Source organism: Gymnogyps californianus, chromosome 5, assembly GCF_018139145.2.
Source record: "Gymnogyps californianus isolate 813 chromosome 5, ASM1813914v2, whole genome shotgun sequence".
NCBI lineage: Eukaryota > Metazoa > Chordata > Aves > Accipitriformes > Cathartidae > Gymnogyps > Gymnogyps californianus.
The window spans coordinates 57821540-57836875 of record NC_059475.1 but is presented as its reverse complement, the minus strand read 5'-3'; the positions used below and the strand labels follow the sequence as shown (position 1 = coordinate 57836875).

At 36.5% G+C, this 15336-nt stretch overlaps 1 protein-coding gene across 4 annotated transcripts in view; it reads right to left on the bottom strand.

Annotated features, from left to right (window-relative positions):
• The window catches only part of EML1 (EMAP like 1), a 111267-nt gene that overhangs the window by 36341 nt on the left and 59590 nt on the right, over positions 1 to 15336 (bottom strand). Inside the window, exons 4-6 of one of the 4 annotated variants that reach the window (XM_050898367.1) lie at positions 10199 to 10249; positions 6747 to 6881; positions 1328 to 1356 (exon numbers count right to left, since the gene is read on the bottom strand). In XM_050898367.1, coding sequence (XP_050754324.1) covers positions 1328 to 1356; positions 6747 to 6881; positions 10199 to 10249 — 215 coding nt within the window. Of the gene's footprint in view, positions 1 to 1327; positions 1357 to 6746; positions 6882 to 10198; positions 10257 to 15336 lie in introns of all 4 variants that reach the window. The other 3 variants (XM_050898368.1, XM_050898370.1, XM_050898371.1) reach the window with 3 other exon arrangements.

Genomic DNA, 15336 nt, shown 5'->3' with positions numbered 1-15336 from the left:
GCCATACGTTGGGTAATTACAGTCGAAATCCTCTTCCTCCAGCTAGGGGCTCTGTTTAGTTCTTCTATCATTAAAATACTAGCTTAAGCTCCCATTATGCAACTATATGCTTAAAGTATGTAAAGTACCAAGTATAACTTTCTTAGAAAAAAATCATTAATTTCAGTAGGAATTTTGTCCAGGTAAGAAGGGTAAAAGTAGTGTCACACCTATTTAATTACTGATCTTTATCTACAGGGAAAGTGTCAGAAGAAAAATTATTCTAAATACCTTTGCTTACATGGTGCAAGGGGAGGAGAAATGTTACTCAAGAAAAGTACATTCTGTGTGAATCAGAAGTTTTCTTTTTTCTAAACCAAGTTTTTTCATGAAAGGGACATGAACTGTCATTGTATTGTCACAAGAGACTTAAGTGCTTACTTAGTTTTATATATTATTGAGTTCAAAATCAATTACACTAAACCTTGAAGTACCACTTAAGAGCTTTGTTGGATACTGCTCAATCAGCGCAGTAAACAAAAGATTTTCTGCTTTTTCAGCTTAATGTATGATTACTGTCACAGAAATATACACAAAAATAATATATCTGATAAATCAACAGGTTTTTTTCCTTCCTTATTTTGTTAAAAGAAAGCTTTTATTTTACTTGTCCTTGGTTTTTCAGAACAAAAATAACTGTTATATATACTATTCAGCTTCATATCTTTATCGAGACTTCAAAAGTTTGTAACTGTCTAATGACAAGGACAAACTCTGCTTTCACTTATACCTACTATTTCACTTTCAAAATCTTTTTGCAGGGATAATCCATAAGTAGGAAAAAATTACAGTGATTTTCAAATTAAAGATAGACTTCCAAAACTGTAGTAACAAAACACCTTTTTTATTTGTAATTTGACAAATTTTATTACAAGGCATTGGGACAGACATAGCATTCTTTAACAGTAGTTGAGGGCTCCCTTTTATGACTAAATTAACATGACAGCATCATAGCTGGAACTTGGCATATGCTTTAATTAACAAAACCTTACTACTGCTTTGAAAGGGAAAACATATTTGGGGTAAGAAGACATGGCCTTTTTCTTCTTTGTCTTCTTACAAAGAATCCTAACTGTAAAATAAACCTATTGGGCCAATAAAAACTAGAGTAAACTGATCAACTTTTTAAAAATATGTCATCAGCAGCCTGTAAGTATCATGTTTAGATTCCCAATACCAGTTTCTAGGCATCCAGAGAGACACACACACACACAAAAAAAAAAAAAAAAAAAAAAATCTATTATGTTATCACAGTTCTTATCTGCTTAAAAATTTTAAAAGTTCCTACCTGCACTGAACATTGGTTCCTTGGGTTTGCTGTGAAAATAATGAAGAAATTTCTACTTTAAAAAGCATGCACATACAGTCTGCACATATAAAGGTACCAATATAGTATAAAATTAAAAATATAAAAGATACAATATATTTTGTATGTACATATAAATAAAAATACTTTTTCAATTCAATTATTTACAAGGTAAATCCCCAGGCAGTTACAGTTAAAACCAGTATACACTGTGGCTCCTTGATGGCAGATGTTAAAACTTTTACATTCAATTCTCCTTACGTTCTCAAAACTATAGATTTTCCTCCACTGACTACCAAATCCTCTTCTTCTGCAAAGTTAGTCCAGTTATAGGAGAACACAGAAACTGGTCATGAGCAGCTGCATCAGTTTTCGTTTCCAGTCAGTGAGATTCGTTACTCTAAAGCAGCCTACAACTACAATAAAAAACTAGGAATATATTCTTAACTACATCTCTCTGCATACGTGGAGCAGGGGGGGCTACTGTATCAGTGCATGTGTGGGTGTTCGCTTACTTCATGGCTTTGCTCTCTCTGCATTTAAGGAGCAAATCAAAGTTTGAATCCTGCTTTCCCGAAGAGTTTACATAAAACATGGAACTGCCCAACTGTTTCTTGGTGAATGAGAGTACTTGGTAAAACCCAGAAAGCACATATCCATCATGATTAAAATGTCTTCTCTTTCTCACTGCGCTGCTTCCTGGAAGACAACCTGAAATTGGTTTGTCTTTTTGTCTTGAGAAAATATTTGGCAAAACTTGAGGGGAAAATACATGAAGCTTGTGGAGAAGGAAGAGGCAGAAAAGCTGAGGAGCTCTCTGGATAGTACTACCCTGGCCAGAAAGAAAGAATCTTTTTCAAGAAATGCCAGTCGTTTGGTTTTTTTGTCCTTTGCCCCTGTATAATCAGGCTTCAGGGTGTTGTTTCTGATGAAGCATGACAGGGACACAAAGCTATTTTATGCAGTTATTTTTCCTCCCAGTTCCATTTTCTTTCTATCCAGTAAAACTTTTGAAACATCAGATTACTGTTGTATGTTTTTTAGGGTGATCCCAAAAGGCTTGAAAGCCCTATCATTCTGATAGAGAAATGCTGAAGCATGAACTATCCCTAGAGCTGTGATGCCATCTCCACGTCCGTTCCAAGACTGCAGTGGGCAGATAAAGAGAAACAAAAAAAAGAAACGAAACTGGGTTGGATTTTTGCACGCAATTTTTTTCTAAGCATAAAAGATTCTCTCCCTCTCTACAACAGAAGCTGTAACAAATAATTTTACAGTATTTTTCTTTTTGCCTTAATTTGACACTTATATTAAGAATAATACATTTACTTAATGATAAAACCAAACCAAAACAAACAAAAGAATTCTACTGATCCTACCCATTGATTCAGCAACTTTTCATAATATCAGCCTTGATATTAATCATGCATCAAAATTCACGCTTCAAGCTGGCCTACACAGCCAATCTCATCTGTATAAACAGCGTGATGTGTTGCCATTGTTAACACCAAGATTAACATTTTCTCTTATGAATGAAGATATTTTTAGAATTTATGAGATGGAGCACTAGTCAGAAATGCTGCCATATTAGAGACAAAAGAGTCCCTAGCTCTGAACAGACCATGCTGACTTATTCAAGCTGATCAAGCTAATGTGAAAGGCTGATTCATGATAGTAATAAAGCAAATCATGTGTACTTTCTAATTATAAAAACCCTAACCACACACACAGCTCAGAGCTCTGACTATCCTTTTTCTTTTTCGTGAACTTGAGTCACTTCCTACTTATCTAACCCTTAGGAAGGCTTACCCCTGGCTCATAGCCATAAGGAGTTGGGATGCCCCATAGTAGCACAGGAGATTATGGTCATCTCCTTACTCCTTATGCTTAAAGCTTCTTAAAATAGCTTTCTGTAGCATTATGTTTTTGTGTAACAGCCTACAACTCTATATACTTTGAAAAACAATAATTTCATTATTGTCTTTTTAGATCCCTGGCATACATTCTGCTTTAAGCTTCATCTACAGACCAGGCACAGAATCACAGAATGATAGAACAGAATATCTCAAGTTGGAAGGGACCCTTAAGGATCAATGATACAAAGAATAAGGCTGTGAGTAGATGGTTAAGTAACACCCTCTTCCTAACTCTTTCACACATACAGTTAGCTTTAGGAGAACAGCCTTAGCCCACAGTGTACAGAATCATGCCCATTTTCCTTCTAGTCCCATGACTCTTGCTTTATATTTTGCACGGTGGCCCAGCTTCAACAGAAAGCATGAGGCAAGTCTTTAGCCAGCCTCTTCCACAGGATAAGGACACTCTTCAAGGAGGTGAGAGCTGTGGTGCCAAACATCCTCAGGCTGCATGTGACAGAAATCAGGGAAAACTCTCTAACCATACAATGATTGTTCTCATAGTGGCACCAACATCACTAGCTCCAGCTAAGGCAATCTAACACGCGCTCTCGATTAGTTCCTTGGGATACTTGCACGTTATTTAAGCACTGCATCACTTGTGTGCTGGACATCCTCCCTGAGTCCAAAGTAAGTGATTTTTGATCAATGCTGTTGCTCAGCCCTTTGTGGCCTAACAACTGCAGAATGACATAACCATTGGGTTTCTGTTAGAATAGTATGAAAAAATTAAAAACACATCTCAAGTACCGTGATCTACTTCAGAGCAGAAACAAAACAATTTTGCAGATAACCATTAATTATGTCGCAATGTTTTTATTTCTCAGCTATTTTGGAATCCATTTTTCAAGTGTACAGTACCTCTATGTAGCTGCTAGAAGTCATATCTTTCCTTAATTTAAATGAACAACTTAATTATATTCTCACCTTATTTCTTTAGTAGCTTTAACATATAACTAATTTCAGATAACTATCACCTTATGCAGGTAGTAGGAACTCAAGGATATCTTCAAAAAACAGACTTTGCAAAGCACTGTATTTAGATTTTGACAGGTATATCTTCTACCGCACAACACACAGAATTCACCTTCTGGGGGCTTGATCTAACGAAATTTTTTATACAAGATAAAATACACAGAGAAAGGACACTGCAGGATCATTATATGTTTGTTAAAACTTTTTCAAAAAACTAGAGTAAATTACTACAGTCAATTGGAAAAGTAATGACATTCACCATTGGTAGGTGAAATATTCCTGTTCGTATTCCAGAAACAAGTCTACCCATCTAATTATAGAAACTTTATTTTTTAACAAAAAGTTTCCGTAAGAAATCTGTTTTGTTTCTATAAGATGGGGTTTTCGTAAATCAATGAGGTCACAACATAAGTGCTGTTGCTATAAATTGATATGTGCAATAGAGTAGGAAGTTATACATGCATGCAAAATCAAAAGCCCTAGAAAAATCCATGAGCTTCAAGAGATCAATACAGAAAACAGCAGCTCCTTGTTAATGACTTCACTGAGGCAATGTCGCTGCATGAAGTTATGCACTATTGCAACACTTCACAGAATTTCCAGCTTAGCTTTTATCTTCCTAGCAGTCCTTTCCCTGGTCGTTAATTTTTTGCTTAGTTTTGCCTTTCAAAACTTTCAGGCTCACTTGTCCCTAAGAATGTTGATATTTGGTTTGCTGCTTCAGCAGTATTCTATCAGATATATCAAGGTATACATTCTCTATGCTAGAAGGGTCTGAGACGTTTAGTAACAATTTAGTCCAAGTCTGCACATGCAGAAAGAGACATGGCTCCTAAGTAATCCAATAAAAGATTGATTTTCCTCTCAAAAGTAGTATTTATTTATTGATTACTTAAAGAGTTAATTGCTACAGTAATATTGTTTTTGCAATTATATTTCAGTCTTTTAGGAATTTTAAAGTACAAAAATCTTATAAACAAAAACAAAACCACACCTATTTAGTTATCTGTTGTTTATAATTATTTTACAAAAAATGTAAGGAAAAAAAAAATCACATGCTGAGATAAAGTCAAATTTCCGTAAGTACCAGAAGGCCCAGTCCTGCAGAATTCTGCTGGCTTATAAAAACCTCATTCACATGCATAAATGCACAACGCCAAGAAGATTTTTAGACTGGCTAAATTTTTAGTTTGTGTAAATATTATATCTTCCTTGGTTACAATTTTATAACCTTTTGTCTGATGGTATTCTTAATTTTTTCATTATTCCCATAATTTGCTAAGCCTTTCAGAAGTTTCATAAACTTTGCACACTTGCTGTCTTGCTTCATAGCTGAAAACGTAAGCCAGAAAACAAACTATTAATAATGTAATCACTCATATTTAGGCTGTCCATTAGTACACAACAACCTCAGTCATTCCTTACATCAAGCAAAAATGGTGAAGGGATGAAAAGGAAGGGACATTTTGTACCACACCATTGGCTCATGAGCAGCCCAATGACTCCTATGATGGCACTGATGCCCAGACAGAGCAGGTAAATTAGGTTATTATGTGATCTTCATTAACGTTGTGTTTTCTATGGTCATATCATCTGCGAGACAGTGAAATAGTACCATCAACACCACTTTTTGCACATGAAACTGGAATAGGACCAGTCAAGTTAAACGGCCAAGACAAAAATCTGTCTAGGAAATACAGGAAAGAACCAGCTGACCAATACTGAGAATACTGACAAACCTCAATGAATCACCTATTTGTTCAAGACCATCCTAAGTCTGAAACCCTTGGAAAAGACATTCTCTTTTCTGTGGACTGTCAGTAGTACAGAGAAGCATCATTAGAGATACATAGAGATAGGCATCACTTTATTCTGCTTCTTTGGATAGCACTTGCATGTAAGCCGCTCCTTCCATTTCTCTTTAATCTGACCCTCAGACCAAGGCAGTCATTGCTCAGAGACTGACTGGGCATCAGTCTGCATGTGGGAGGTGGTGAGTGATTGCTTTCTATTGCTTGCTTTTTCTTCCTCTTTCCTTCACTTATTAAACTGCCTTTACCTTGACCTACGAGTTTTCTCACTTTTGCTCTTCCTGTTCTCTTCCCTGACCCCTCTGGGGGAGAGGGAGTGAATGGCTGTGTGGTGCTTAGGTGTCAGCTGGGGTCAACGCACCACAACCAGGAACTTGAAGAAGTACATGTCAGGAACTTGAAGACCAAGGGAAACCACTAAGATAATGGAAAAGGCACGTTTAATAATTACGAACTTTTCTGGGCAACTCAAGGTTCTCACATTGTTTATGGTTTGGAAATAAGGCAAATAAATTTCATCTAAATTTGAAAACCTGTTTTATTTGAAATGTTTTAAAATATATTTTTGTCCAACTTTTGGAGCTTAAAAAAAAAGCTCCCAATATTTGCTAAACTAGAGAAATTAATTTCACTAAAGAAACTAATTTCATTATTAGGGCAGTAGGCAGAGAAAAGAGACAGATATTTAGATAACATTACCTTTCACTGTTCTTTTTACCACTAGAGGAACTGCTGGTGGATCCAGTGCGGTTGCGACTCCCTTTGGAATCTCCATAGCTTTCCCTTCGACCACCTGGGGATACACGCTCAGCTGAACTGGTTCTCTTAACGGTGCTAATAAAAAAAGGACCAAGTTTTACAGTGGCACTTATAAAAGCACATATCTCTACAACAAATATTTTTTGAGAAACGTATAAAGCACAATGCTGACCCTAAAAATAACTACAACTTTGTTTTTAGTCATACCTTGATTTGTTAAAGAGCCTACATGAGTTTTGCTGAGTACCTGGTGCAACAGAGACAAACATACTGTTTTTTCCTTAATCATAAAATAGAAGATGGGCTAAACCAATATCGTAAGTTGCAGTATCTATTTTCCAGGTCACATTTCAAATCTCTGACTACCACTCCACACTTCTGGACTTTTGGATTTTTTTAATAAGAAGTGAAAGATTTAAAGAGAAAGCGTATTACCCGACACCTTCAGCCAGACTACAGAGAATGCCAGAAGTAGGTCAAAATGTGAGCACCAGGAAGCTAACTTTGTGTCTTCATTCAGTATCAATTATTCTGTCGTTCAAAGCTAGTTTTAACACACCCCAAAGTGCAATTAATGGTGAGCTAGCCTGCATTTTTTTGTTAGCTTGTCAAAAATGTATGCTTCCTACTTACATGTATGAATAGATTAGATTCCCCACATCTCCTGACAAGGGGTTTCTCAAAGGCTTAAAGCTTGCCTTACTCTCTCACTCTTCAACCATCCTTCCTGCCAAGATAGCTATCAGGGAGCTCTTGTATGACTTTATGGCACCCCTTAGACATCTAGCTCGCTCTGATGGAAAAACGTGAGCCAAAACACAAGCAGTATTACTTAGCAAGTTAAGAGAAGCCCACTCAGAGCTTACGCCTAATAGGAGACAAATTATTGTGGTTATTTGTTAGTCCAAAGCACTTCTCCCTAAAGCAGTAATTCCTAGCAGGAGAGGGAGCAGCTAAGGGTGAGGCCCCAAGCTGGGCGATGCTTTTCACTTTGCTGCACTCCCTGTGCAGCAGAAAGGCACAGGCAGCATTAACCAGCCAGAGGCAGGAATCGCTCCCATGGCAGCGGCTGAACAACAGGACTCTGTGTCAGGGTCTCATTTCCCCCCACCCCAGTCCTGTGCTGTTTTCTCCCCTCCAAAGAGCAGAACAGAAACATCCCCTTTACCCATATCATCCATATAACTAAATGACCACCTTCAGCAGCTCTCTCACCCCAGAAGCCATGGACACCAATGATTGCTTTCAAGCTCACACCCCTCTACCTAAATCCCAACCACAAGCTCCCTCCCTCTGTGAAAACTTCAGTTCTTTCTGTTCTTGCTCCTTCAAGGCCCAGTCTCATCCCAGTCACCCCTTTTACCATCCCCAGTCAGCCCCCCCTTGACCTCTGTACTCCCCCAGGGATGCTCTGCTTACCGTAAGGCTCATCTCAAGCATCCTTGAGGACTATTTCAAACCTCCCCATCAGCCCCTAACAACTATCCCTACCCTGTTATCTCAGTCGGCTCCTCAGGCTCTGTCCCACTTTGTGTGTACTGTAAGAAAGAGAGGCATTGGCTCTTCACAACTAAAGGAAATGAAATACACTTTTCTGTCTGGTCAAAAAATATTCAGCTTATCAACTGTACACCACCATTGATACACTTTTTTTTTTTTTTTTAAAATATATATTCCTGCTCCCTCATGTCTTTTCACCAGTGAGGAGGGGAATGTTTCAACACCTCAGCTGAGGCTCAGTTACAGAACCGATGGGAACAACTGAACTGGAGTCCTTCTGCAAAGCAACCACCCTTCTGAAAGGAAGGAAGCCCCCATCCAGGGGAAGCTCCGCAGAGCAGATGCATGTTAAAATGCAGGTAGCTACCTGCTTTGTCAGGTAGCTTGACAAAAAACTTTCCAGAACATGCGATGGTAGGACAGATGTTCAGTGCTGTGTTTTTGTATTAAAAACAAGCACGACTCAAATGATTAAGCTGAAATTAAAAAAATACTGTTTCTGTGGAGAGAGCGATGTAAGAGAGCAAGCAGAATGCAAAGTTACACAGAGGCACAGAACAAAATACCTTCATAGAAGGGAAAAGGCAGTAAAGAGAATTTAATTCTGTCTTCATTTCAGAAATAAGTGTCTCCTACACTAGCCTAACATTATCCAAGTCATCTCAATGTCAAATGCATGAAAAAGTCTCCTCTAGTATATTAAATAATATACTGTTAACATTTAACTGTTCTCCCTGCATCTCATGACATCATCCAATTTAATACTACTCCAGTTAAAAAATAAAGCCTTGATACTGAACATGTTTACTCCACATAAAATAGCTTTATTAGCATGAGTCCTTCCACTACTTTATATACAGTACTTGCATAAAAATCCTCTCTGTGCGATTTTGCAGGATTAAACCTTTATTTTGGCATCTCTTCCTGGTCCAGGAAAAGAAGAGGCAATATCAGCCTACACTGAAATTAAATTAAGGAAATCACCAAATTATACTAATGTCAGAAAAAATTTAAGTTACAGAAGCAATTTTAAACTAATTTTAATGTTGCTTGGGGTTTTATTTTTATAGCTATCAACATTCAAAAGATGAACTGGTGGATAAAAGATGAATGGGTGGGACTAAAGCTTAAAAGTGTAATGCTATCTTCTTTCTGAATAATGAAGTCTCATATCAGTATAAAAACTACTTTTACCGCAAGAATAAAATTCTTTTAAACTCTTTTGGCTTACGTCCATTACTGCTTAAACTAATTAGCAATGCTATCTTGTGACAAATTTTATTTTCAACTTTCAACAACAACAACAAAAGCCCAATGAGAAGTATTAGCAGGTGGTTGGAAAAGAGGATTATAACTCCATTATATTTTGGTATATACACATTTTGGTAGCTATAGTGTTAAACACCACTGATTATATCCATGGCTACAGCAGATACACTGTCACCCGAGGAAGAATTTAAAATGACAGAAAATATTAATTTAATTTACAGGTTTGTAAAAGTATAACTGGATTCCAGAATTTGGCTTCCACATTAGTGATATGAAAGGAGAGCATCTGCAACTATTTAAAAAGATAACATTTGGTAACACAATTTTTAACTTGCTTAAGACAGCAATGTGGTCTAATGGAAACACCCCTATAATAAAAATTATGTTAGCATGAGATAAAGCAGATAATAATAATTTCAGTTATGGTAAGTTTTGCAATGCATTTATCAATGATGATAAAGTTTTAAACATATACTTCTGAAAATGTTAAGAATGGGAATAATAATTACAGTTCTAACCATGTTAATGCTTGTACTAAAACAGCCACTTTCTGTGTGTTGAACCGAAACGGAAAGGAAAAACAACTGAGCTTCAACACTACAAAGCTATTAAGGATCCCTCACCTTAGAGCAGGCTTTTTCAGTTTGCATGCATTGAGAAGATTCACAGACCTGCTTAATCCAGATTGAGAGGTGCGTAAACAAAGCAGAATAAAAAGTGAATGCAACAATAAAATGTGGAAACAAGACATTTAAAACAAACTTACATTAAAAGACATAATTGCATGCTTTCAAGATATGAAATCACGTGCAAGAGTAAACAACACAGTGCTTATTGACTCAGTTAGATGTTTGATCATTTCAAACCATACATGTAAGAACACCAATGTATCTTTGAATGACAAAATCTCAGCAATGCTCCAGTAACACTGACCATTTGTAAAGCGAGTCAAAAAAAAAAAAAAAGAAGAAAATCAAAGAGGCTATTTGAAGAAACAAGACAGATAATCCAGCTAGAAGACAAAGACTATTAAAAAAGCAACAATAAAGATACGAAAATAAATCCTCATATATACATACATATACCACTGCATAGCATGAATGTTTCAGATGGTTGCATTACTGAATTGTGGTGAACAAATCTGGCCAAAATTAAAAAAAACATATACTTAATTACCAAAATTTTTTTGGAAAATATAAAAGCTTTTTAATAAAATAGATTAAAAAATAGCGCACAATACTCTTAAGACAGTAACTGATGATGTTAATAATATTTTGAAACTTGTCTAGCACTCTTTCTGACCCTCATTTAAATCAATTAGAATAAATTCAAGAATAACGTATGACTTTAATTTCATTATGCCTTTGAGCAAAAATACACTAATAACTTTAATTGTTAGAGATATAGTGAAGTGGCATAATAGTTTTGCCACTCGAAGTTCAATGGAGAGGGATTTCTTTTTTAATTTATATTCTATTTATTTTAAAACATTTTCTTTGAGAGTCAAGTGTTAAACAGAAAACTTAATTGAAGGTTCAATATGGAGTTTGTGTGTGTGCCCGTTACAAACCATCGCTGCTCCCAGAACAGAATGCAGAACATTAATTCCAGGCGACTGAACAATTTCCTAGGGGCCATGTGTTTAGAGTTTAGAAGAACAGGAATTTATCATATTAAAGTATTTTATTCTCTCTACAGACAAAGCTCTTTATGTTTTCTTTGTTCCAGCTTCTTCCTTTTGATCTCCATTGTCAGAGTTTTGCACCATTGTAATACTTTGCAATCTGCTGGGGGAGAAAGAATGACTGATTGTCTCCTTTTGAAAGGCAAAGTATGTGCTAGCCTGCAGCCTGCAGCAGCATCCCTACTGGGAAAGGTACTGTCTGCATTCTCCTCCCTTACTTTTTTTTTTTTTCCCCTTTTTCCCCCTCAACTCTTGAAAACAAAGCTATCCTAGATGAGTCACAAAACCCTAAATTTTAATAGGGAACACAAAACACTACTACTGTGCGCTGGCCAAATTCCAAAGACAAATTTAGTGTTAAGCAGCGAACTTCAAGCCACATTACATGTGAAAGGAAAAGTGCAGGGGGAAGGGAAAGTTCTGCTCACGATACACTAAACTCATCTTATTCTGAATGAAAATTTCAAATAATTATTCTAAGCACAAAGTTCAGAATAAAAATATGGCAGCATTCAAAAAGCAGGTACTCAAAATAGCTTATACACTTCTACAGCATAAAAGTCGTAAATATATTAAATTTAAAATCAAATCCTCTGAGCAAAGGCTTTTTGCGAAGAAGACTTGGAAACACTTTACAAAGGCAGGCAATTCTTGATTATCTGTGTCAGGTGATTATCCAGCCCATCGCAAAATCACTTCAGCTCTGCATTAGCTGGCTTGCACCTGGAAGCTGCCCAGCTGTGTTCACATGGCACCCCATCACCTGAGTGCAGCAGCGCCTGTTGGTGCTGGACCAGAATTTTTGGTCCCAGTATCACCAGCATCACCAGGCTTTCTATCTTGCATTGTATTACCACCATATACTTTTATAATCCAATTGACCTATGTTTTGGATTTATGCTTTTGCTCTATTCAGGTTATTTCATTCCTTCCTTAACTTGGATAACTGGGTGTTGACTATATGAGATCTGAATGCTGAAGCGGGGTTTGGTGCCCTCAATTCTAATTGAAGTCAGAGTCAGTTGAGGTTACTCAATACTTTGCAAGATCTGGATCTAATTATCACATTAGGCCCTATAACAACCCACTGGTATCCAGAGATACATGTTTTACATATGGAAAACCAATATGCATAGAGGTTAAATGATTTGCATAAGGTCATTGAGAGAGTATGTGGCAGAACTCAAATAAAAGCCTGCTAGTTCCACCCTTTCAGCCTCGAGCCTTTTTTATCACCTCCAATTTTATATTCCTGCCAGAAGAAGTAATTTCCATTTCAAATATTAAATGGGAAATCAGAAAATGTAGTGAACTCTGAACCGCATCTCCTTGGTAATCAGCAAGGCAGATAAGCCGTATACCAACCTGTGGGTTCAAATGAGTTAACCAACACATTTAAATACAGCTATTGTATGAAATGAGATTGTGTCTGCAGACATATCAGTAAGTACATCTATTTCTAAGCAGTGGAATGTATGGATGCACACTTGGTCCCCATGGAGATTATTTGTATGTATTATATTTAAATATGCACAACATACTGTTTCAAGGGACAGACTGATGTCATTTCAATTGGACATCGTACACTTCCTAGCCTAAATGGTGAAAGTATCAGAGAATGGAGGAATCAGAAGTTATTTGTTTGTAATCCCCCTTTTCATAAGGCTGTTCAGTAAAACGTTTGGGAAGGACTCCATTCAGCTGGATGTTTGCCTCTCTTGAAAATATGGTCACAGGTAAGAAAAAAATTGAAGATGGTATTTTCTACTATAGTAATCCTAGCAGATACTTGTAATTCCCAACAGCAGACTAAAGGTTTAGAAGATGACTCAGGAAAAAAAAAAAAAAAACAAAACTTTTTTTTTCTTTCTTACTTTTTTTTAGCTTTTCTTTCACTTTTCTAATTTTACCTTTTTCATCTTTTGAAAAATTTCAAAGTTTTCAGTTCTGCACCTACGTTGTATAGGAAAACTATTAAAAGTATCCAAGCAGAAATTAAGTTTTAAAACATGTATAAACATTTAATACTATTTAGAGCTGCTATGCCACATCACCATATTTTGGACTAAAGACCACCTATACTACAAAGTAGCAGTAGCTTTGGAATCAGTTTATATGAAACGAGCACTATAAAAACATGACTGCTTAGCAGAAACTAGAACTAAAAAAAAATATTTAAAATTACACACCATCTATAAACTGTTCAACACTGAGTGAAGCTTCTAACACAAATAAACAAGTCCTACCCCTTAAAAAAAAGGAAGCTATTTGATCTTGCTGATGTATTTCTGTTACTGTTCTATGCATACACACATACAATTCCTGAAGGTAAAAGGGTCCAGTATAAATACAAAGCATGAATGAATTCATCTTAATGAATGCATAATGAATTAATCTACTTGACTATTTGCAAGAAAGCTATTTGGAACACTTAATACATCATCTCTGAATACTGAATATTTGGAGCATGATTTACTATAAAAACATGAAATCCCATCAGTGATTTTAAGGTTCATTATCAAATGATAAGAGTAGAGAATAATTTACCAAAAAAACGTTTTGTACAGTAATTCATCGGTGAGGTCCTTACCATTCCACTCTCTTCCTCTTCAAATATATTTATAGGCAAGGCACAGAAATATACTTTAATATAATTTAATAAAAAATAAAATTAAAGAATGAAATTTGCATATTAAAGACAATCAATACAGAATTTTAGAGCATTTGAAGGGAATAGGAATTCCACAGCACCTGGATTTATAACTGCTTTTTTCAGGACATGGAATAACCCTGCTCTCCTAAGCATTCTTAATAAGTGTCCATCTATTTCAACAAAACTGCCATGTGTATTTTTTCTTTTCCAAAACTGAATATACATTTTCACACTGCATATTTAAAGCACCTTCAGTCTAGCCTCTTTAGCAAAGAGAAGGAATAAAGCATAATAAAAGGACATTAAATCCTTATCCCGTGGAAGACTGTCTCATACAGGAACTGAGACAGTCCAAAAATGCTCCCTAAGGACTTTCCCACTGGCACTCCAGGTATCCAGACTGCAGATGGGTCAGGTGGAAGGGCTGCAGGGTGTCACTTATCTACAGGGATCCTGAGCTAGGATAATGCCTATAGGCTGCAGGCAATACCTGATGGACCAACTGAATTACGCAAAGGACTCTCACAACAGAGGAAGCACGACTATGATCTTGACCTGCATTTCATCCACCCTACTCTGGGGCAGAAAGTCCCACGCTGAACCTTAGAGATGGAACGTAGAGACTCAGGAATCACACCCTCTGTACACAAGTGAAGTCTGCCAATGCTTGTGCTCTCTCGTGTTTTATAATGACTACTTGAAACTTTATTAGTGAGAAAGAAAGTATGAGAATTATTAAGAAAAAATAATTTGTAAAGAACAAATTTCTTTAAAAATTCAGCATAAAAATATACAAAATAGTACTCCTTTTTAAACACTAATGAATTTTCTTTTTTAAAAGGCAAGTTCTTTCACCCATTTTCAAAATTCTGATAATATTCTGATAATGGAACAGTTTATAAAGTATTTGCCTTCCTCTTATCTTAAGGGCTAATTCAGGCCAACTTGCCAAAATCTAGAGCTGCAGCGAGCCCCAGTTTGTAGGAGCTCATAGGAGTTCATTTGTGCGACACAAACACATACAGTATTTTCCAATTTTAATTGTGCACAGCATAGCTTCTCTCTTCTCTACAACAACAAAACCTGGAGTTTCCTGGAAAATCAGTCCCCTCCAACACAGTAACCAAGAGTGGCATGTCCTTAGTCACCATCTCCCCTTTAAGGAAAAATTCTTTTTACAAAAGAGACCTCAGATCTCAGCAGGTTAATGCTCTCATCTCCACAACCTGCCCTCCTCAGAGTTGACAGCATCATCACTACAAAAAGCTGAGGATGACACATAACAAAAGAAATGTTAAAAAAAAAAAAAAAAACCAAACCACACTATTATCTTTTATAGGCAAACCATACAGCAGATTAGCACCACAATAACTGTCACATGTAACTTGAACTTGCTGCACCCGATCCATTGCGTTTCTTATAAC